This window comes from Syzygium oleosum, unplaced genomic scaffold (assembly GCF_021117445.2).
Source record: "Syzygium oleosum isolate NSW1041296 unplaced genomic scaffold, Sole_v2.1 Sole_v2.01, whole genome shotgun sequence".
Taxonomy (NCBI): Eukaryota; Viridiplantae; Streptophyta; class Magnoliopsida; order Myrtales; family Myrtaceae; genus Syzygium; species Syzygium oleosum.
This window is the reverse complement of record NW_026607485.1, coordinates 10,042,405-10,063,911: the sequence shown is the minus strand read 5'-3', so window position 1 is coordinate 10,063,911 and position 21,507 is coordinate 10,042,405. Positions and strand designations below refer to the sequence as shown.

The window sequence follows — 21,507 nt, the reverse complement described above, 5'->3', positions numbered from 1 at the left end:
TTTCCAGAAATTTATTAAGGTTGGCTCAAGCATAGAAAAAAATATAGCACCAAAAAACAACAAGGACGAGAAATGATGATGATGTAAGCCATTGGTTAGAAGAGTCGTACGTCGTCGATACAATGCTATACTCAGAGTTCTTGAGCAAAATACTAAACCGATTAGAGCTTGAACTCGACAGATTTTATTCCAACGGCTCTGAGCCTAGTTGGATAATTCGATCACAAACATTTCCCAAAGTCCGAGTTCAAGCTAGGGTCAAGTCGAGGTGAACTTAAAGTCGATCATTCGATAGTTTGGTTGATTCGATCTGAGTCGAACCCTAGATCGAGTTTGAGCCGACGACCGAGCCTTGAACGTTCATATCGACTATCGATCAAGTTCCTAATTTACCACTCCCAATTTTATTTTTTTTTACGGCCGTTGCCCATTTGCATGACGAATTGACTGTTCATGCTAGATCCAACGTAGGAGGGTTGCTCCATTTAGCCGATTCATATTGGACAAAATTTGATTGGCAAATATCAATGGGAAAGGCCGATTAGCGTCACTGCCCTCTTTGGATATTCAATAAGAGCTTCGCACCCACCGCTAAATGTTTGTTTCATATCATAATTGCTTAGGACCACTCACCCCGTCTCTTGTTAATTATAGGGATAAGTGCATTGATAGTACTAAAACATGTCATGAAAGTGCAATTTAATCCTTAAATTTTCAAAAAGTGCAGTCAACGAAAGGATTTGATTAGATCAATTTGACAAGATTTATGACTTACTTGTACTTTTTGAAAGTTTTAGAATTCGATTGCACTTTCATAACAAGTTTAACACTTGAAAGTTTTAATACTTAATTGAATTTTCGTGATACATTTTTTAATTTTTAGTGCACTTATCCCTTGATTATATACAAGTCCCACCAGTTATACATTCTATGACTTCATTGAAGCTACAGGCTCCCCACGTTTGTACTGAAAAACCAGACTTGCTTTCCAAGCTCAAGCACCTTTATTCGGCGAAACCATTGTCCACTCCAATTATGGGAAAGTAAAACCTGCATGCACTAGGCCAAAACACAACTCCTTTTGCAAACCCAGAAGCTAAAATAGAGATCGAATAGCTTGTGGTTGCCATGTTGACCTTCACCGTCGAGATGGAATCTACACGAAAATGGAAATGGTGATCGCGATGTGTTACGTGCATCTGATTTGCTTCAATAGGTTCCGACTTAGATGCCGATGGTCATTTGACCACAATCATTCGGCATGGTCGACAGTTCATGTCATTTTGCATCATCCTGTGCAGTACACGCATGCAGACACTCACGCGAATGGTCCGGACATCCTTTGCTTTAGCCTCATAGAAAGCTAACAGCGTGCAAGTGCACACTCCGAGAGAGAGAGAAGCTAATATGAGTGATTAAATGTAGCGAGAGCACTACAAATTCAATATCGATGTCGCAATTTTTTCGCCGTCGTCCAACTCAGAATCCCCCAAGACAATGAACAGGCGTTACCAGTAAACAGACGGCCAACCTATTTTGCTTCTTACAAGATGCATAGAGCCCTGGCTGTAAAATGGACTCCCATTGCTCAAGACCCTTCCATTAAAAACTAGAAAAAAAAGATGGCCTGGAAGTCCAGAAGTAGTTCATTTGTGTAGCGGCACAAAGCCATGAAACGTAACATCATCCGAGCAAACTCTCCAGGAAGGTGGGGCTCACAAGCTGCATCTTCAAAAAAAAAGCCGCGCTGTTTCCAATAAGTTTGGGCATCATCTCGACTAAAGCACAACCTGTCAACCAAAAATTTTTGAATTGTTTAAGAACTTAATGTGCATCTCTACCATCTGCTTTACCTGAGAGCGCTAGGGCAATCGACTGGTAAATGGAGCCGGGCAATTAACTGGTAAATGGAGCCGGTTAGAGGACGTTTCATGTCAAAGATTCCAGAAAATATTTCTATAACTTCTTCGTACTCGAGCTCCAAAAGTACCTAGCATTTTAGGCAGACCCCATACATTCTCTACGACGGCAGGATGCCCTAACGGTCACTCCGTACTATCACATTAACAACTGAACCTGCTCTGCTAAGTTCCTCCCTTCAATGGATTATCACAAATGCAAGGCAATGATGACTAACAAGTTTAACTCAAGAATCTTCTGGGATCAAGTTTTTCCCAAGGAAAAACGGAAAACTGCAGTTTCCTTGTGCAATAAAATGCAAAGTAACAACATCATCTCCAGTGAATCAGCTGATGTGAATGTTTAACTTTAATCATATCTGATACAACACCTATCTAATGAATAAAACATTTACCTTCAGTTGATTATCCTATAATTTAATTCACCCAAGCTATATATGCATTTCGTTATGAAAATACTCCTAAGAAATCTATCAAAATTTGATCTTATACATGTATGGATGCATAAGTATGCACGAAGATGTGTGTATATATATATATATATTTATATATTTAGCCACGCGAAGAAATTCTTACTCAAAAAATTTTGGGATCCAGTAGGTTCAGCAAAGTGACCCCATCTTGAAGGTATCAAAGTTATCCTAGAAAAAGAAGATGCATCAGTGAAGACAAAATCACCCAGACATCATGCGATTATGAACTCATGTAATTAACACATCAAGTCACTAAGCCAAAATGTTCACCGGACACCATGATCCCATGACCACTCCATGGTTGATTGCTAATCATGTGCATGCAAGAGAAATGTAATATGGTTGAACACCTAAGATTGTGGTATCTTCTTTTACATTGTTGGACACGCCAGCATCATGATTGTTGCAGTTCTTATTGTCATTGATATTATTTAATTCTCAATGTCTTTTAATCGTGTTTTTCAATGGATTTTAGTTGTTTGATGGGATCACAAAATTGATCGATGTAACTGATATCATAAGTCTGGAATGGATGTCTGTGTCTAAAATATTAGTTTATAACTTTAAGCTAATATAACGGAAAGAATTACGCATTTTGCAAAGGAGCATCACGTCCCAGTACAGGGCGGTGCCCCATTTGCCCCATGGGGACAGGGGCCCTGCCCCACACGAGGTAAGGGGGCAGTTGCAAAGCAGAGCATCACCCCAAAGGGCAATACGAGAACAAAAACCTGCACCACCCCTTCCCGCCCATGCCCATCCCCAATTGTACATCATTGTTGTGGCAATTCATTTATGGACTAATTTGTGTCCACGTGTGCTAATATTGTATGAGAAAGGTAGGATTGCTCAATTCACAACAAGTCCAAAAGCTCTATGAATGACATCAAAGTTTCAAGTTGGATAAGGCATTATGTCACCTGCAATGATGAATGAAAACATCAAAACTAACAAATTAGATAGTGTAATATATTACCTTCAATGATGTGCTTATTTTGGAGTGGCCGATGCACGAAGCTCTGAGAACCTCCATGAAGGTTTTGAATTCTTTGATGGATGCCCTCCGAACTCTAAAATCTCTTTGAGCCATCTCACCCGGTTTGCAAGTTCCTCGAGGTCTATAATCGCATCTTCCAATGTATCAGAGAACATTGAATTTAACAGTGTGTGATCATCACTTTTCAGCTTCTTTGGACGGTGAAGATCAGATTCATGGTTTTCCTCACTAACACTCACTTCCATTTCTGCTGATGCAACCCTTACACTGAAACTAGAAACACCATCACAGCTATTGGCCTTTCCAAGGCCACTGCTGGCCACTGCAGAATTCTCATATTTCTCTGTTGGTGATCTCTCGGAATTTGTGTGTGTCTCCGGAGGTGATTTCTCAAGGGCCTTTATATTCAAAGGCACTTCTTGTAGCCTGGGCATATCAGCAGGGGGTAACGATCTACCTGAAACTTGATGAAGTAATCAAGCATTAAATGTCCACAAACCATAACCTTAATGCTATCTCTAACTACCTCTAGAGTACGGACATTAGGAAAACAGAATTAAGTTATCAGACTCCCATGCCAACAAGTTTAACTCTAATCACCACAGTGAAAACCCACAACAGAGGTACTGAAAGAAAGACGCACAAACCACTCAGGAAGGAAGAGCAGAAATTCTTGGAGGACCTTTGAAAGTGATGTCAATGTATGACATGAGAAAGTGTGTGTGTGTGTGTGTGTGTGTGTGTGTGTAGTTTACTAATAACAGGAGAAAGCAGTTGTTTTATGAGTTGTATACATAGAACACAATTACTGGTGGGACTAGCTTAGGAAGACCATCAATGAAAGACTTCCATCTTTGACACGTGAGTGACAAAAGGACCGGCTGAGGAAGACCACTAGCACAAACACTTAGCAGCCAGAGTCATAGATCTCTTATTTTCCTTTGTAGGACTCAAGTGGGGAAGACAAACACCTTAAAAAGATTTGTGGAGATAAAGAACACTTCACTGAGTCTCCAAATAAATCATTTATGCTGTGTTTGGGAAGGAAGGGAAAATGGGAGATGAAAATTTGGGCAGAAAATTGAGAAAAATTTCAAATTTTTGCGACAAAGGAGAGGAGGGAAAAGTTAAATATTTGGGTATTTTCCACTCCCAATTTCCTCACCTAGCACTCCCAAACAAAGCCTTAAATCAATAAACAGGATAACATATGGCAGCCAGTTTAAGTTAGAAGTCATTCTGCTACTGGAAAATAAAGAAGAAACTGAACTTTACACGAGTCACTTTACAGAATCTTCAGCCAACCAATTTTCCATTTAACATTATAGAGACTCATTTTAGAAATTTAGCTCTAAGAACATCCTATGGAGAAAAGTATAGAACCACTCTACTAATCAGCAAAAAATGAGTAAGTTGTGCCAAATTTCTCGTAAGTTGCATTCAAAACCTCGTAATAGACAAACACATACAAATTGTTGACAAATCCAAGACAAATAGTCACATGGATCCCTGGCGAGAACATGATTCATCTTTACACTAATTTCTACCAACATGTACCCATGCTGCTAATCACCACGGGCAAACTCTACCCTAACACAGATGGAAATTCTTATGGTTTTACAGAAGTGAACAAAAATTGCAAAACAAGCATGCAAGATCACACTATATATAACCACATAAAAGAACTTCCCAAAGAATCTGACAAGTAACCGATATCTCTTGGAGATGTTAAAGTACATCTGCACCACTCCTTACCTTCATTGAGAGGCTTGATCAACTGAGCACAATGTAATGAACACACCTGTAATGGCCAATGAAAATCATACAGTTACCAGTGATCGAACTGAGCAAACGGCCAGAAGCTAATATTGAAATGCGAATATACAAACTGGGAACACAGAGCAAAAGCTTAGCGCATTTGATAATTAGCATAAAACAGAAGAGCATGCATCAAACAAAAGAGTATCCATGATGGCTGAGAAAAGAACGATGGAGTATGCTTTATAAGCAAGTACTAATCAGGTAGGCGTAATAAAAGCCCAAACGCATAAAAGCAGGTAAACTAATGGGCCTTAAATCGGACTAGACAACCATTCACACAGAATTAACAATATGACACTACAACCGGACAAAACTTGATTACTTTCCCCAAAAAATAGATCCGTGTAGTTAGATGTGCACAAGGCACTTGCCAAGTAACAGGACTGACATACCATTAATATTGGGGTCCCTAAAGGAGTGTGGTCGAAGCACTTTCTTCTGTGCTTTGTGAATCACTCTCCACTGATGAAAAGGGTTACAGCAAGCAGCTCAATTTACAAACCATCCTGCCTAATCTATAATAACAAATATGACCTCGTTTCAAATCTTAATCACCTTTTTATTAGGACTACTTTTTCTCCAATTAGATTTTTAGAACACAACAACAGTGTTCATTGTAAAGTTCAACATGTTTAGCCAAAAGAAAGAGTTTGAACACCAATATGGCTTAGAGTTAATCCTTGACATCTAATAAACCCAATGTAAGAATAGCACTTGCATATGAAAACATGTTGAATGATTCTTTTCCAGAAGAATCAAGATGCAGAAGTTAAGGAAATTTTGTAAAGGTTGAGCTATTGAGGATTTTCAGCAAAATGGTTTTGGAACTGCATTAACATGGTGGAGGAGTTTAATGAATACTTGGCCTAAGCATAAGATTGAAAAAGGTTCTAATCTATGTCATGTGCCCTTTTCAAAAGGATTCTCCCTAAAGGACTTAACTTCATGATGACGAATTATTGACTCAGTGATCAACTCCTGCCTGAAAACAAAGTGTGGGATGATATAAGTACTAACGCCTAAAAAGTTTTCATGATCATGTCTACTTAATGTTTAATGCTTGCTAAGCAAAAGCAAGGGAATGGGCCCTAGAGATGGTCTTGGTGATTTTGCACGTCTATATCAACGCCAACTTTTAGCATTCTGGTGATGGGATGTCCACTGGTTTTTCCAATGGATTAAACAAATAAACCTGTTGTCACCTCCTTCTCACCCACTTGGTTGTGGAGCTCTTGAGAAAATGATCAACAAGGCAGTTGAAGTAGGTTTTGATTAGATTCAGAGATTCCACAGACGAGAAACAGAGATGGTCGAAAGATAGTATCCACATCTTCCATTAGGAGAAAAGGTCATGAGACCCATTTCACATGAATTTGCTTGTCCTGTGAGGCAGCTTCAGACTCAATGACCTATGGGAAATTGTAACCACAAGGTAAGAAGTGACCATACTCAGCAAAAACTAGATGGCAAACAACAAAGAGCATAGGGAAAATGGGCATGACACGAGTATTTACAAAGATCTGAGGACAAAGAAAACACCGAAAGAATTAACAAGTAATTTGATATCCACCAATATCATAAGTGAGGCAAGGGAACAGGTGGAGGCAGATGCTTCTCCTTCAGTCCACTTGCATCCCAGCCCCCACAAATGAGAGACAAGAATGGCATGCCCATTGAAAGAGTACGATTTATTAGCCAATTGTAGAGTGATCCCCCGGTTTCTATTAGAGAGACAGACAGACAGACAGAGAGTGCATATTACTTGCACATTGAAGAGCCTTTTTAGCTGCAGTCTCAGTTATTAGCCTATCGGGGCAAAAAGGAGTAAATCTACGTGCACATAGGCCAAGGCTTTCGCTACAAGGCAAGTCAAAAGGAAAGAGGCTGTAACATTGACGAGAGAACCTGCTTTAAATTTCACAAAAAGTAGAGCCATTGCAATTTAGACCTTGCCAAAAGGCCTACACCCAAAAGGCCTTGACCATTACTTCAGTTCAATTTTATCCTATTATTATGCTTGTTTCCTGCAGTCATCTGTGATTCAAAAATAACAACCACATATTAATGCAAACTAGCAACTAAAAACCTTTTCTTGATCTCATTCATGCCATATGCAGAGATTGAACGTATTATGTTGACTTTAAAGCAAAATAAATAGGACAAGAACCAAGTTTGACATCCTAATCTGTAGACAACTTTCAAGAAGCAAAATCAGCACTTGAACAATACATTAGTATGTAAACAAGATTTGACTGATACAAAGAATCTAGAATAGCAGTAAGTACCTTCCAACCATTTTCGAAAGACCAATCCAAAGATGGCCTTAGTTCCTTCGACGAAGCTTCATAAGATTGTCCTTCACCAGCTGGAGGAGGATGTAACTCAATCTAATGATAAAAGAATCCAACATAGTAAAAGAAGTCATTGACAGTAGTAAACTCTTTGGATTGAAAGCTGAAAAAATCTTAATCACTTATAAGCAAGGAAATTGATGCTCTGCTGGCCTCTTATTCCCATTTGACTTGAAAATTTCTTCTTCTTCTGATAGAAATGGAATATTGCAATAAGTTATGGTTCACCTTGTCCAGTGCGTCATCACATTCAGCCTAATTAGGAATCTAAATTGCTTCTTCCATTTATTTATATAGCAGCACAGTCATCATATGGTTTAATAAGCTGTTCAGGGTGAACGCAACCCTAGAAATTAGGACCATCACGAGCAAGAACCAACTAAAAAAATCTCAAGCACTAGAAATGCTAAGAGTAAGGATTTCAATCACAAATCTTACATGACACTGGGAACAACCACCCTAAGTTATAGGTTACTATGAGAGGATTTTTAATCACATTCAAATATGTAGAGTTGTCACTGTCAAAGACAATGGATACTTAAACATGAGATAAAGATGCAAAAATATGTCACTGAAGCCTGTGAAGAGAATAACTAAAAAGTTTTGGCCCATTCCTTCTTTTCTTGAATATGAAGACAGAAGCTAGCAGTTAGCACTATCTCTACTGGCTGTGTTTAAGAATGGCTTTCCCAAAGGCCTTTAGGTCTCTAAAAGCCCTTGGGCAAAAGTCAAGCCATTTGGAAATATTTTTTGGAGAGCTTTCGGGAAGTGCATTGCATTTCCAAAGTCCTCTAAAGTCTCTTAGCCCAAGGCAAATCCGTAGGACTTATTTGCTACAGCATTTCCGATATGCTAATACATTTTTGTCTTCCAACTTTGCCATTGCTAAATTTTCGAAATTCTGGAAATGCCCTCACCATTTTCCACCTCGTGCAGCGTTGCCAGGCGACGCCATATCTGACCACCTGCGAGCTAGATCTTGCTCAGGTGGCCCTCGCTGTGGTCGCACGACCCCAACGGCCCTCGCCAGCATCCAGCCATCACCGACGGTCATGAGTATATTTTCTTTTTTTTCTTTATTTATATAAAAAATATACTTTACAAGTCTAGTTTTTTCCAAACAGCATTCAAACCATAGTCGATTCCCAAGGCATTTTTTATTACACTTTACTGAATACTATTTGCATTTCAAAAAAACCCTTTAACCTAAAGTCTTTTGCATTCCCCAAAGACTTCCCCAAAAGCCCAACTAAACGCAGCCTACCAGCATATCACTTCAATGCAATAAAAGATGCCACACATAAGCAAATACAAGATGAAGTACAGTTAAAGTGGAAGACATATCCTCTACAAAACTGAGTAATTAGCAGGACTATTACCTTTCAAACACCCATTATGAGCAAAGGTAAGCTATCTAGAGCACTGCAGGTATAACGACAAAAATGTTACCTGGAACTTTTTGTCCGCCAACACTTTTGTTACTCTTCCAGACCAATAACAGCCATCAGTCCACCAATCCACCATATCTCCCACCTTCCAGTCGTCATCAACAGTGACTGCCACCTCTGAGATAGATCTGACATTGGGCATCTCACTTCTATGATAGACGGAAGGAAAGCGAGGGCGCACCATCAATTGTTTCTTCCTCTTCATCTTAGCATCAACAGAAGAGTGGGGTGGCATTTGATATACTTTAGTCCTGGATATTTCTGTAAATTTGAAAATTGACTGAAATCTGTGAACATACAGAAAACCTTACCAAAGCAGGCACATCTAGTAACAACAAGCATCCAAAAGCAATCAGCATGCAAGTATCAATAGGGACAATGAAGCTTGACACAACAAATATCCATTATTGATATGAAAGAGATTTCATACATACATGCATGAATATCCTTCTACTGTCAGAAGACATTTGAATTCTAAAAGGTATCTGACAGAAAACTGGTACCAGGTATCTCCCCACTACTTATTTCTAAGTATGTTACTAATAGGATATCTTTTTCCCCTCCAACTTGTAGATGTAACACTTCCATCAGTCCATCTGAAAGTTTAAAGCTTGTAGATGAATTGGTAGCGAACTGAATATATCTCCAAGGTAAAAGCATGAGAACGTTGAGATAATTCAAACTACAACCTCAAGCTTTGAGATGGACTGATAGTGGTACCACGCAATTAAACGGAACTACCATGTGAAGACCACAAAAGGAACAAGCATACAAAGCACAGAACTCACTTTCATCTGGAAAATCAATGTATTCCAAAGCCAACTCTAGGCTCCCTTGTCTCTTTGTAATCCTCTTTATCTGTTACAAACCATACAAATGAATTTATCTTAATCTATCAATCACCTACAAACAGATACGAGCCAATATAAGCAGTAATTAGCACACCAAACCAGCATAAGAATTCTAACGTCGGATCAGATAACAAGTATGACAAAAACAATGTGGTAACGATGAAACATCAGATAATAACTAGAATGCAGTTTGACCAAATGAAATGCAAAAAATTGGTGATTTAAACACAAATTAGTTCCCCTTGGGAATTGAAATACTCAGATTGGCACAGTACAAATTGCAAATGTACAAAAGATACCCTATATCCACCTTCAAAAAGCAAATGTTTCAGTTGCTCTAACCAATATGACAGTAAATACAAACATCGTGTTCATAAGATCAGTGGATCTTGGATGTAATTGCTCTGAGTAAAAATTAGAACTTGACTCAACTTGGCAATAGTCCTCAATGCTGAAACCTTGATTGAGCTCAAACTTTCACTTTCAATCTGGGCTAGAAAAATTCTCAAGCTACTTGAGACCAACTCCAGCCGGACTCGATTTTCAATCAAGCCAAAACTAAGGTCAAGCTCAATCCTGAGTTTTAATTTCTTACTAAATTACGCATAGAAGATTCAATATCTGTTTGTTGACTATGGAAACAATGAAGACGCTTTCAAGTCATATAGCTAGAAGGATAAACATGCAAAGCAATTGCTCACGAAGAAGAATCAACAGAAGAAGTAAGAAAACGTAGATGTATCCTCATTTACGTAATAGGCGTGCATGATATCACAGGTTTAAAGTCAATATCCTTTCTCCATACTGACTTGAACTCAGATATAAGTGTCAGGTGTCGGCACGTCTTGGTGTTCGAACGTCCAATTCTCCAAAAAGGATACTGAGACTCAATGAAAAAAATTATGTCCAAAAAAGCACGTTTAATGGCATAAAAAGCCCCACAATATTTATTTCTTTCTCAACCAAACATGATTTTCAAGGCACTTTTCAGACTTGTAAATCCGTAGAGTAAAAGCTTTGGGTAGCGACAACAACATTCCTCATCAGACTAAGGGGGTCGATAGCAGCATAAATCCTATTAAGCCATTGCACGCAATTCCGTATTAGAGTTAGATCCTCTTTAAGAAGCTCCACTTATATCTTTCTTTATTATCTCCTTGCATGTCCTTCTAAGCCTTCCCATGCCCCTTTCTACCGTGCACCTCCATCCCCTAATCGCACCTCCTCACCAAAGCACCTAAAGGTCTTCATTCAACATGAATCAACCTGCTTCTCTTATCACATCCTCAATTGGAGCAACATCTACTTTTTCCCTTGATATGTTCATTTCCAATCTTGTCTTTTTTAGTGTGCCCGCACATCCAACAAAATATTCTTATCTCCACTATGCTCATTTTGCACACATGTCGATGTCTAAACACCCGGCACCTCGTGTGATCAAGCATCGATGGCGTCTTTGCCATCCTGAAGAATTTTCCTTTTAAATGGCATTTGACTATTACATAAAACACCAGATGCAATTGTCCGCTTCATTCATCCAACTTGTACTTCACAGGTGAGACGTCCATTGATTTCACATCCTTTTGGCAAAATTCACTCCATGGCACTTTCTTATCGCCAATACTTACCAAGGGTCTTCTAAACTCCTGCCCTTACTAAAATTACACATCATATATGTCCTCCTAGTCTGACTCGGTCAAAAACCCTCCAGAGTCCAAAGTTTCCCCTCAAAATTCGAGTTTTTGGTTGACCCTAACTTGAGTTTCATCTACCAGCACTATGTCATCTGTGAAAAGCATACCCAGGAACAGCATCTTGGATGTCTTGTCAGCTCATCTATAATCAAGGCCGAAAGATAAGGACTTAGAGCAAAGATCAAGGGCAATGGCATAATAAGATCATACAGCAAACCCACTTAGTGGGAGCAAAGCTAGGTTGCTGTTGTTGTCGTTGTTGTGTATTGAAAATTCGCTCCTTGTGACTTTCTAGTCGGTCCTTCCCACCTAGATTTCCTTTGAACTTCTACTTATACTAAAGTTAGACTCCATATATTGTCTTCGAGCACTGAGTTCCTTTTTTTTTTGGTCGAGTTTGTGTTAACTCCTTGCGTTTAATCCACCAGCACTATATCATCCACAAAAAAACGTACTTCGATACGCCTTGCCAACTCGTCACGTCAAAGCAAAAAGATAAGGACTCCAAGCAAGCTAACCATTGGTGTAACCTTGAGATCTCTCTCTCTCTCTCTCTCTCTCTCTCTCTCTCTCTCTCTCTCTCTCTCTCTCTCTCTCTCTCTCTCTCTCTATATATATATATATATATATATATATATACATGCCCCTTTTTCTTTGAGAATCTCTAATGAATTTCACTTTGTACTCTATCATAAACTTTCTCCGAATTAATAATACCGTAAGCCAATCCTTTACTCTTATATCTTTCCATCAATCTTTGAAACATATAAATAGCCACCATCCTTCCATCCATAGTTGATCTTCTTGGCAAGAACCAAATTTTTTGTATGAAATATGTGTCTCATACCTCAGCTTGTGCTCGTATACACTTTCCTGAAGCTTCATAATATTGCTCACTAGCCTAACCCCTCTACAGTTGTCACAATTCTAAATGTCACCTTTCATCTAGTAGATAGGGACCACAGCATTTTTTCCCCCTCACTCATCTAGCATGTTATTCGATCTCAAGATTCCATTGAAATGATTTGTAAGCCAAGGCACACCAATCTCTGCCATAAACTACAACACCTCAATTGGTATACCATCAAGGTGCACTGCTTTTCAAAATTCTTCATCATTTTCAAAGCTCTAGAAGCTTCCTCTTTCCTTATTCATTGATAGGAGTAGCAAGACCAGCAATATGGTTTAAGATATGATTGTGTAAAACGATGCCTATACTCACATGCGAGGTGAATCATTGAGGTGCACGTGCGAGTGGTGTTAGTGAAGCCTCGGAGGGGAGATTTAGCACGGTGTGAAGCAATGGCTTAGTGGTTAAAGCTGCTTTTGTCATCTATGTGTTTGTTTTTGAAAGAGAGAGAAACTGAGTATAAAGAACTTAGAAAAGAATGTATTGCCATTACCAAGATTAGTTGAGTGAATGTACCTTACAACGGAACCAAGCACCCCGGAAACCAGGACTGAAAGATCTCATCTCGGCCTCTTGGCCGACTTCAAATAGTCGCTCCATACCAGCTGATAAAAAAAAAAAGCTGCACAACTTCAATAAGGCACAAGCAAAACAAGCAACTCAACCCCTAAGTTAATCAAGAGTGCCTACGACACTTTGGGGCGAAAGAGGATGAAAAAAAGAGGGATTCTAACCCGATTTGGAATCCAATTCAGGAGGGATCGGGAAGAAATTGAAATGTAATAATATCGATTCATACAAATATAGAAAAACTCACAACTTTTGATCGAAAAATCAATCTTCCATTCCCTTTGCTCAATGAGAAAATAGGTCGGCAGGATCAGACCTATCATTTAAATCAAAAACTGTTTGGAGAAAGCCTAACAAGCCCTATGACTTATTCATAACTTCATTTATTTCGCGAAAAATTAATTATTTAAAAAAATTAAAAAATAATTACTTATATTACTAGAAATATAAAATATTTTCATAAAAAATAAAAATATTTTTCATTCATTCGTATACGTGAGCAATATAATCGATCATTTTTTAAAAAATATTTTTTAAAATTATTCATTTTTCGCAAAATAAATCCATCTATGACTTTTCTCAAAACAAATTTTAGCTGTGAATAGGGATGTGAATTCATGGAATCCCTTCGAATTGTGCTGCAAAGCTCCTTCTTTTTCTCAACCAGCCAAAGAGAAATCGGAGAAAAGCTCACAAGCAAAAACGCCAGGGCGAAACCCCCCTAAAAAAGCGGTCCAGTTCACCTACCTCACTCGCCGCGAGCTCCAAGGCTCCTCCGACAGCGCCGCCGCCGCCGCCGCCGCCGCCGCCGTCCCCCCCAACCTCTCTACTCCCTCCTCCGCCGCCGGCTCCCCTCTCTTTCCCCCTGCAAACCCTAGCCTCTTCGATCGACGCCGTCTGCCCCGTTTTCACCCCCTTCGTAAGCCGCCTCGTTCCCGCTTCACGGTTGGCCGCCGTCCCGACCTCCTCCTCCTCCTCGGGCGCCGCCCTCGCCGGCGATGGGCGAAGCCCTCCCCCCTCTCTCTCGTTTCGCCTCAAGCCGCTCGTCTCTTCCTCTTCCTTTTTTTTATAGAAGCTTTTTTTGCTTTTCTTTCTCTCTCGCGCTTCCCCCTCCTTTCGGCTTCTTCTTCAGCAACGCCGGAGACGCGACAGACGGAGACTGAAAATGCGTGCGGGATCTCGCGCCGGAGACCGAGTCAGGTGGCCGGAACGCGAGCGGTGCATGTCGGAGACGGGACCCGCCCTCGGCCGTCCATTTTTTTCCAGGGCGGGAGCTGCGGGCCGATGGTGACGTGACCCAATTTGTTTTGAGGACGAGAAGTAGTTGTGGAGATCTAATGCTCTAGAGTAATAAGTACTCCAAAGGATAAGCGCATTCAAAGTCCTAAAATTTGTTACGAAAGTATAATTAAGTTCTAAAACTTTTAAAAAGTGTAAATAAATTTTAAAATTTATCACGAAAGTGTATTTGAGTCCTAAAACTTTTAAAAAATGTAAACAAATCCTAAAATTTATCACGAAAGTGCAAATAAATCCTAAAACTTATCAAATTGATTCAATCAAGTCCTTCTATTGATTATACCTTTTGAAAATTTTAGAACTTGTTTGGACTTTCGTGATAAGTTTTAGGACTTGTTTTTACTTTCGTGACAAGTTTTAGGATTTATTTTCACTTTTTGAAAGTTTTAGAACTCAAGTACACTTTCGTGACAAGCTTTAGGATTTGTTTGCACTTTTTGAAAGTTTTAGGACTCAATTGCATTTTCATGATAAGTTTTAGGACTTCTAGTATATTTATCCCAAAAATATTTGATCGTTTGAAATTTTTTTTTTCAAATCAGATAAGATTGAATAGGATAATGATTTAATTTTAGATACCAAATATAATACGGAGATAAACGCGTCCAAATCAAATCTCAATCTTTTAGCTTCTCTTTCCTTTATTTCACGTTTAAAACACAATCTTCCTCCTTATCGCCATTCTTCTCAAAAAAAAAATTGTGATTTGAGATAGCTAGAAAATCCTTATAGGAAACTTACGAGCGTCGTAAGAGCGGGCGGGCCACGCTCTAAATGACTGGCCAACTTTAAACGGTCATTAACTTTTTATTCAAAAAGAGTTAGGACTCTTAAAACGTATCAAATCAAAGAGGATTAGAAGATCTTTGAAGATGTAGATCCTTGATTTCCGAGTCTTCAAAGATTTCTGATATGTTTTGTAGATTTTCGGGACGTATTTTAAAAACTTTCCTCTTTATCAATATTTTTCTGCCTTAAGTCTGTTATTTACTTTTAATTATTTGATTGTTTCCTAAAGGGCGACCAGCTATAGATAGGCGCCTAAGATAATGAAAAGGGTACTTCATTATTCGGAATAAGCATTATCCTTTGAAATCATTTTTCAAGTCTATCTTCTTCTACATCATCATCAATCTCCCCGTAGCTAAGGGTGTGAACGAGGTTTTAAAATTTACTTATCGCCATTTAGCATTTGTTCGCCAACCCCATACTTGATAATCTTCCGGCTGCACATGCTTAGGCCACTCAAGTTCCGGAAGTAGCTATAAAATGTGGGGCGAATCCTCGACAACAGCGACAAGCCTATGTTGAGGAAGAAGAAGAAGAAGAGTGCCTGGATGGACCTGTTCGTGAAGGCCATCAAAACTAGGGATGTCAATGGGTCGGGTCGAGTCGGGCTTTCATGATACCCGAATCGACCCGAAATATACAGGGTCACGCTCGACCCGACCCGACCCGACCCGACTCGACCCAAGACCCTGTTTAGCATATATTCCAAGAATAGGGTCGGGTCGGGTCGGGTTTAGGGTTCCAAAACCCTAAGCCTTATGCGGTTGCCACATGCCTCGATTCTTCTCTAGAGTGAAGCTGATGGAGTCCGGGACGAATTGGGGGTGGACGAAGAGGCGGCTTGAGCGCCGGAACGCGATGAAGCACTACGACTACGACGCGTCCTCATCGTCGCACTCGCCCAACGACTCCTCATCCTCCGCCTCGGCCTCGCTCCACACACGGTCGTTGGACTTGTTCGAGCAGACGAGATTCCGGGTCGAGGGGGGCGAGGGCGAGATCGATTGGATATGCCGAAACCTGGGGCTGTCCGAGATCGACGACTTCGCTATCCCGACAGCGGTGTGGGAGGCGAGGAAGATTAGGTCGTCCTCCGATCTCCTGCCGCGGTCGAGGCTAAACTGGATGGAGAGTCCCAAGGAAGGAGGCGAAGAGAAGAAGGCTGCGGCGCCGGGGCCTCGACCTGGGCTGTCACGGCGAGCGTCATGAGGGCGAGGACGAAGGCCACCACGGCCATGTTCGCAAACTTCACGGCCGCCATTGCCACAAACTCGAACTCGAGGGCGAGGAGGAGCAAAGAGAGCGAAAAGAGGGAGAGAGAAGTTCATGGCCACCAGAGAGAGAAGAAGAGCGAACGGGAGAGAGCGGGGGGAAGGGTTATATTTGGTGCCAGGTCCAAAAAGCCCAGCCCGGCCTGGCCCGGCCCAACCCTAATAAATACCCACATCTAAAACCCATACCCAGAGAAAATAAGACCTAACCCCAAAATATCCTAAAATTTCGGGTCGGGCCGGGTCGGCTCGGGTTTTTTTTACACCCCTAATCAAAACGGCTATACCGACTAGACCTCAAGCAATATCAACTTAAGGTTGACCTCCTAGATTGAAGACTTTTTGGACTGGCTTTAGGAAGTTGATAAATTCTTCGATGTCATGGAGATGAAAGAAGACCGCAAAGTAAAACTGGTGGCATACAAGATGAAAGGCAATGTCTCAATCTAATGGGAGCAAACACAACTGACCCAATGCCGATAAAGGAAAGCTCCTATCCAAATATGAAATCGGATAAAGCAAATGTTGAAGGTCCCAACCGACTGTGAACAATTATTGATTCGGCAATTCAAGAATTATAAGCAGCTAAGCCAATTAGTCCAAGTCTACACAGGATAGTTTCTCTAACTCTCCGCCCACAACAACTTAGCCGAGTTTGAGGCGCAACAAACTGCCAGGTACATCAATGGCTTCCGACTCAACATTCAAGATCGCGTTTTACTACACCATTTGTTCTTTATTAAGAATGCTCAAGAAATGGCCCGAAAGAGAGAATTGACTTAAAAAAATGTTCTACTTGTTCCTCATATTAAAAAGAATTTATTATCAATGAACTAATTTACAATTGACTATCCTCTGGAAAGGACAGGAAAACGATAAAGGTTCTAATAGTCGGAGATTGTGAAGGTGGTTTATATACCTTGAAGCTGCCAAAAGAATCACTATTTTCAAACTAGTTCAAGACAACTAATGAGAGTATTTGGCATTAAAGGTTGGAACATCCATAATCGACAACAATTCATCATCTACAAAATGAAGGCAATATCTTGGTAATTGCTTTAAATAAACCTACGTGGCATACGTGATAGTTGTCAAATGGATCGAGCATCTGAGCTACCTTTTTTTTGCCTTCCAATATCGCTAAGCCTTTTGAAAGATACATTGCGATTTGTGGGGAATTATCTCATTTCCAAAGTTTCAGTACTATTTTTGCTTTGTGGATCATTGTACACGTTATACTTGGTTGTTTCCATTACTAACAAACATTTGACTTTGACTTTTATGCATGCTTTATGAATTTTGAGAAATATTTGGAAAGGCAATTTAGTAGGCATATCAAAATCTTCAATCTAATGGAGGTGGAGAGTTCAGCCGAACAAATTTCTTAATTCATTTACAAAAAATGGCATTGTTTATCAAGCATCTTGTCCAAATACTCCGAAACAAAATGGAGCTACCGAGTGAAAATATATGCACATCTCTAAAATTAGCTTGACTATGCTTTATCAAAGTGGAATTCCTAAAAAGTATTGGATGAAAAGCTTTCAGATGGTGTTTTTTCTCTGAAATAGACTTCCTCCAGGGCTGTTATGCATGAAATCACCTTATGAACTCTTATTTGGCAAGAAACTAGATTATAACTATTTGCTAAATTTTATGTTACAGGTGCTTTCCTTATCTTAGGGACTACATGAAGAATAAATCCGATGCTCAATCATTTCCATGTGTGTTTCTTGGCTACAATGATCAACATAAGAGATACTAGTCGAGTTTATACATCATGTCATGTCGTTTTTTATGAGACAGTAGTTCCATATCTCGTGCCCAGCTCATTGTTTTGGGGTCAAAGTGATAAAAATTGAGATCTCTGAATTTTTAAGATGGTCAGATCATGAGACGATAACGTCAGACTCAAATTTTTTATCGTCTTACAACAAGGTGAGTTTTCTACCAACTCAAATCAAGAGTGTGTTGGCTCATCAAATCTTACAACTTATGAAAATTCTCATGAGGACAACAATGATAGGATGAATCACATAATCACCAAATTCATATTAAAATTGGTGATTCATCTGGTACTTCACTCAATTCCCCATGCAACTTGGCTATTGATGGTTCCTTGCAAATGTTGCAAGACCCTACTAATTCTACACGGGATGCTATTTATGATTCTTCATTAGCACATTCCTGCACTCAAAATCATCCAATGATTGCTCAAGCACGTGCAGGCATTGTGAAGCCAAATCCAAAGTGTGCTAATTTACATGCGATAATGCTCTGTTCTAAAACATCCTCGGTGGTCGGCAGCAATGAAAGAGGAAATCCAGGCACTGCATCGGAATAAAACTTGAACTCTTGTTCCACGTCCTCCAAATTTTAATATTGCGGGATGTAGATGAGTTTATAAGTCCTAGTTGAAGGCTAATTATACAAATTAAAAGCAAGATTGGTTGCCAAGGGATATACTCAAATAGCATAATAGATTTCCTTAAGACTTTCTCACCGGTTGTCAATCGGGAAGTATAAGGACAATCCTTACCATTACAATGGTAAGAGGTTGGCCCATAAAACAATTATATGTAAACCATATATATAGGTTCATCGGATTCTCTCTTATGAATGTCCTCACTTAGAATCAAATCATGAACCCTATCAAATGTTAAGCTTGTTGACCTAAATGAATTACTAATAGCAGTAACAATAATATTCCAATAATCAGGCAATGTGGATAATAAAATTAAAGCACATACCTCATGTTCAAAGTTAATGCCAATTGAACTTAATTGACCAATAATTATATTGAATTCGTTGATATGATTAGCAATTGACGCACCTTCACCTATTTTTAAGTTAAACAAATGTCGCATTAAATAAACCTTGTTGATCGCAAAGGACTTCTCATATATGTCCAACAGGGCTTTCATCAAACTCGCAATGATATTCTCTTTCACAATGTTAAACGCCTTGATGCGAGGCAATGTCAGTCGAATAACCCCCAATGCTTATCTATCCGACAATTTCCATTCAGGTCACTCCATCGACTCTAGTTTCTCCGTAGACTAGGGTAAATGTAGTTTCCTTTGTAAGAAAATATTCAGTAATTGAAAAGCGCCACGTCAATTGCTGAAGTGGCGTGCATTTTTTACACTTGTCCAATAATAAATTGACACGTGTTGCTGAGTTGGAATATAATAATTACTTTTTAACATTTCTATTCTTTCCACTATTCTTTCCAGTCTAGCCATTGTGCATGGCGTTCAGAGTCTTGTCCATGGTCGTCGGTGCCGGTGCCGAACGAGTTGTCCTTGCTTACGGCCATGGCTCCAAATCTGGCCGAACTTCTAGATCGAGTCACCCCTTCTGTTGCTCGACGCCAATGATGGCCATGGACAAGCGGCATGATGCCTGAACGCGTTCGGCCATGGATGACCAGATCCGGAGATTTGGAGAGCGACGCTAGCGCAGGTGACGACTGCCATGGACAAGGGACACGATGCCAAATCTGGAGGTTAGAGAAAAACAGAAAAAAGATGGAGTCGGAGTCGAGGCTCAGGCCGACCGCGAGCAATGCCGAAAGGGGTCCTCCGTCATCCATGGCTGCAACTTGCTTGTCCATGGCTCGCGAGGCGCATCATCCACAGATTTGGCGATCGCAGGGTGTCCATAGCCGCGAGTTTTGACCACGAGCTCCAAATCTCGTCCGTGGACGAACGATGTCGACAACGGAAGCTTCTTTGCTTTGTCGGAGTAGTAGACCTCCCTTCGTTGTTGCCACCAGGGGGTCACTGGCGCAGTTGCCCCTTCCACTGTTGCTTGACACCAACAATGATGACGATCATGGACAAGCCACATGCCGGAACGCGTTCAGCCATGGATGGCCAATTCTAGAGATTTGGAGAGCGACGCTGGTGTGGTGACGACGGCCATGGACGAGGGACGCGATTCCAGATCTAGAGGTTGGAGAAAAATAGAAAAAGATGGAGCCGGAGGGAAGGCTCGGCTCGACCGCAAGCGACGCCATAACGAGTCTTTCATCATCCATGGCCATGAGTTTTGATGGCAAGCTCCCTTCATTGTTGCTGGCACTGATTGACTTTTCGCCGTACGTAGTCAAGCTGGGATGAAGGAAGATGAAGGATGGAGGAGGAAGAGGAGAGAAATTGATATTTTAATTTTTATTCCACCTCAGCGAACACATGTCAATCTATTATTGGACGCGTGTAAAAACTGCACGCCACGTCAGTAATTGACGTGGCGCTTTGCAACCACTGAATATTTCCTCTTCCTTTGGCACAGATAATCCTTAATCTGCATCTTCCAGAATCCAAAAATCATTCCCATCAAATATGTCGGTTCTTACTTTTCCTTCTTCATCATCATCAATTCACTTAGTCAAGCTTATCTCTAATATCATTCCCATCAAATATGTGGTCAATGCACTTTTGGTACATGTTCTATGTAGTCCCTGAACTACATGAAGATGTTCAATAAGGACATTGAACATGTACCAAAATTTCAAGGATCTTATTGAACAAATTAAAAGTTCAAAGACCACATTGCACATTAAGTTAAATATATTGAACAAATTAAAAGTTTAGGGACCACATTGCATATTGAACCAAAATTCATGGACCGTTTGTGTCATTTTCTCACTAGTAACATTGCCACTTATTCTTGTATAGTGACAAGTAATTTTCTTTTAACCAACCGATTAAGCGTCCTAACTCACATAACAGAGCAAATGTACATTTGTCCATTCTAAGTTGTACCCCCCAATTCAAGTCATTGATTTAATGAGATGGTCAATATGATCTAAACGAGCTTCACTTCTAACAAATATGCCCTCTCTCAATATATGTTTATGGTAGTGCCTTTTAGCAATAATGTACACCACAATCGTATACATCATATACATATACATATAAGTAACATATGTGCGTTCATCTCCTCTAACATTAGTAAAACTTTCTTCACTACCATCACGATCCATATCTTATGGGGAGAAAAACAGAAACATCAGTCTAAGTACAAAATGGACAGGTGAGATAATAACAAAATAATTCATAAAACCCCGCCGTTAACAACATGACTCTCGTCACAAGACACTACTCAAG

General features: G+C 40.1%; 1 protein-coding gene across 3 annotated transcripts; it reads right to left on the bottom strand.

Annotated features, from left to right (window-relative positions):
• Nucleotides 1-1,408: 1,408 nt before the first annotated feature.
• On the bottom strand, nt 1,409-14,329 carry LOC115677697 (uncharacterized). 3 transcript variants are annotated; one of them, XM_030600905.2, is made up of 9 exons: nt 13,782-14,329; nt 12,981-13,069; nt 9,798-9,867; nt 9,011-9,270; nt 7,496-7,597; nt 5,145-5,190; nt 3,369-3,852; nt 2,496-2,560; nt 1,409-1,790 (listed from the first exon to the last, which is right to left on the bottom strand). In XM_030600905.2, the coding sequence occupies exons 2-7, from the start codon at nt 13,062-13,064 to the stop codon at nt 3,383-3,385; spliced, it is 1,032 nt and encodes a 343-aa protein (XP_030456765.1). In that variant the 5' UTR covers nt 13,065-13,069; nt 13,782-14,329; the 3' UTR covers nt 1,409-1,790; nt 2,496-2,560; nt 3,369-3,382. The 3 variants fall into 3 exon arrangements, with proteins under 3 accessions (XP_030456765.1, XP_030456767.1, XP_030456766.1); XM_030600907.2 differs by having other exon boundaries at nt 3,369-3,846; nt 13,782-14,327; XM_030600906.2 differs by lacking the exon at nt 2,496-2,560.
• Between the last annotated feature and the right edge of the window lie 7,178 nt (nt 14,330-21,507).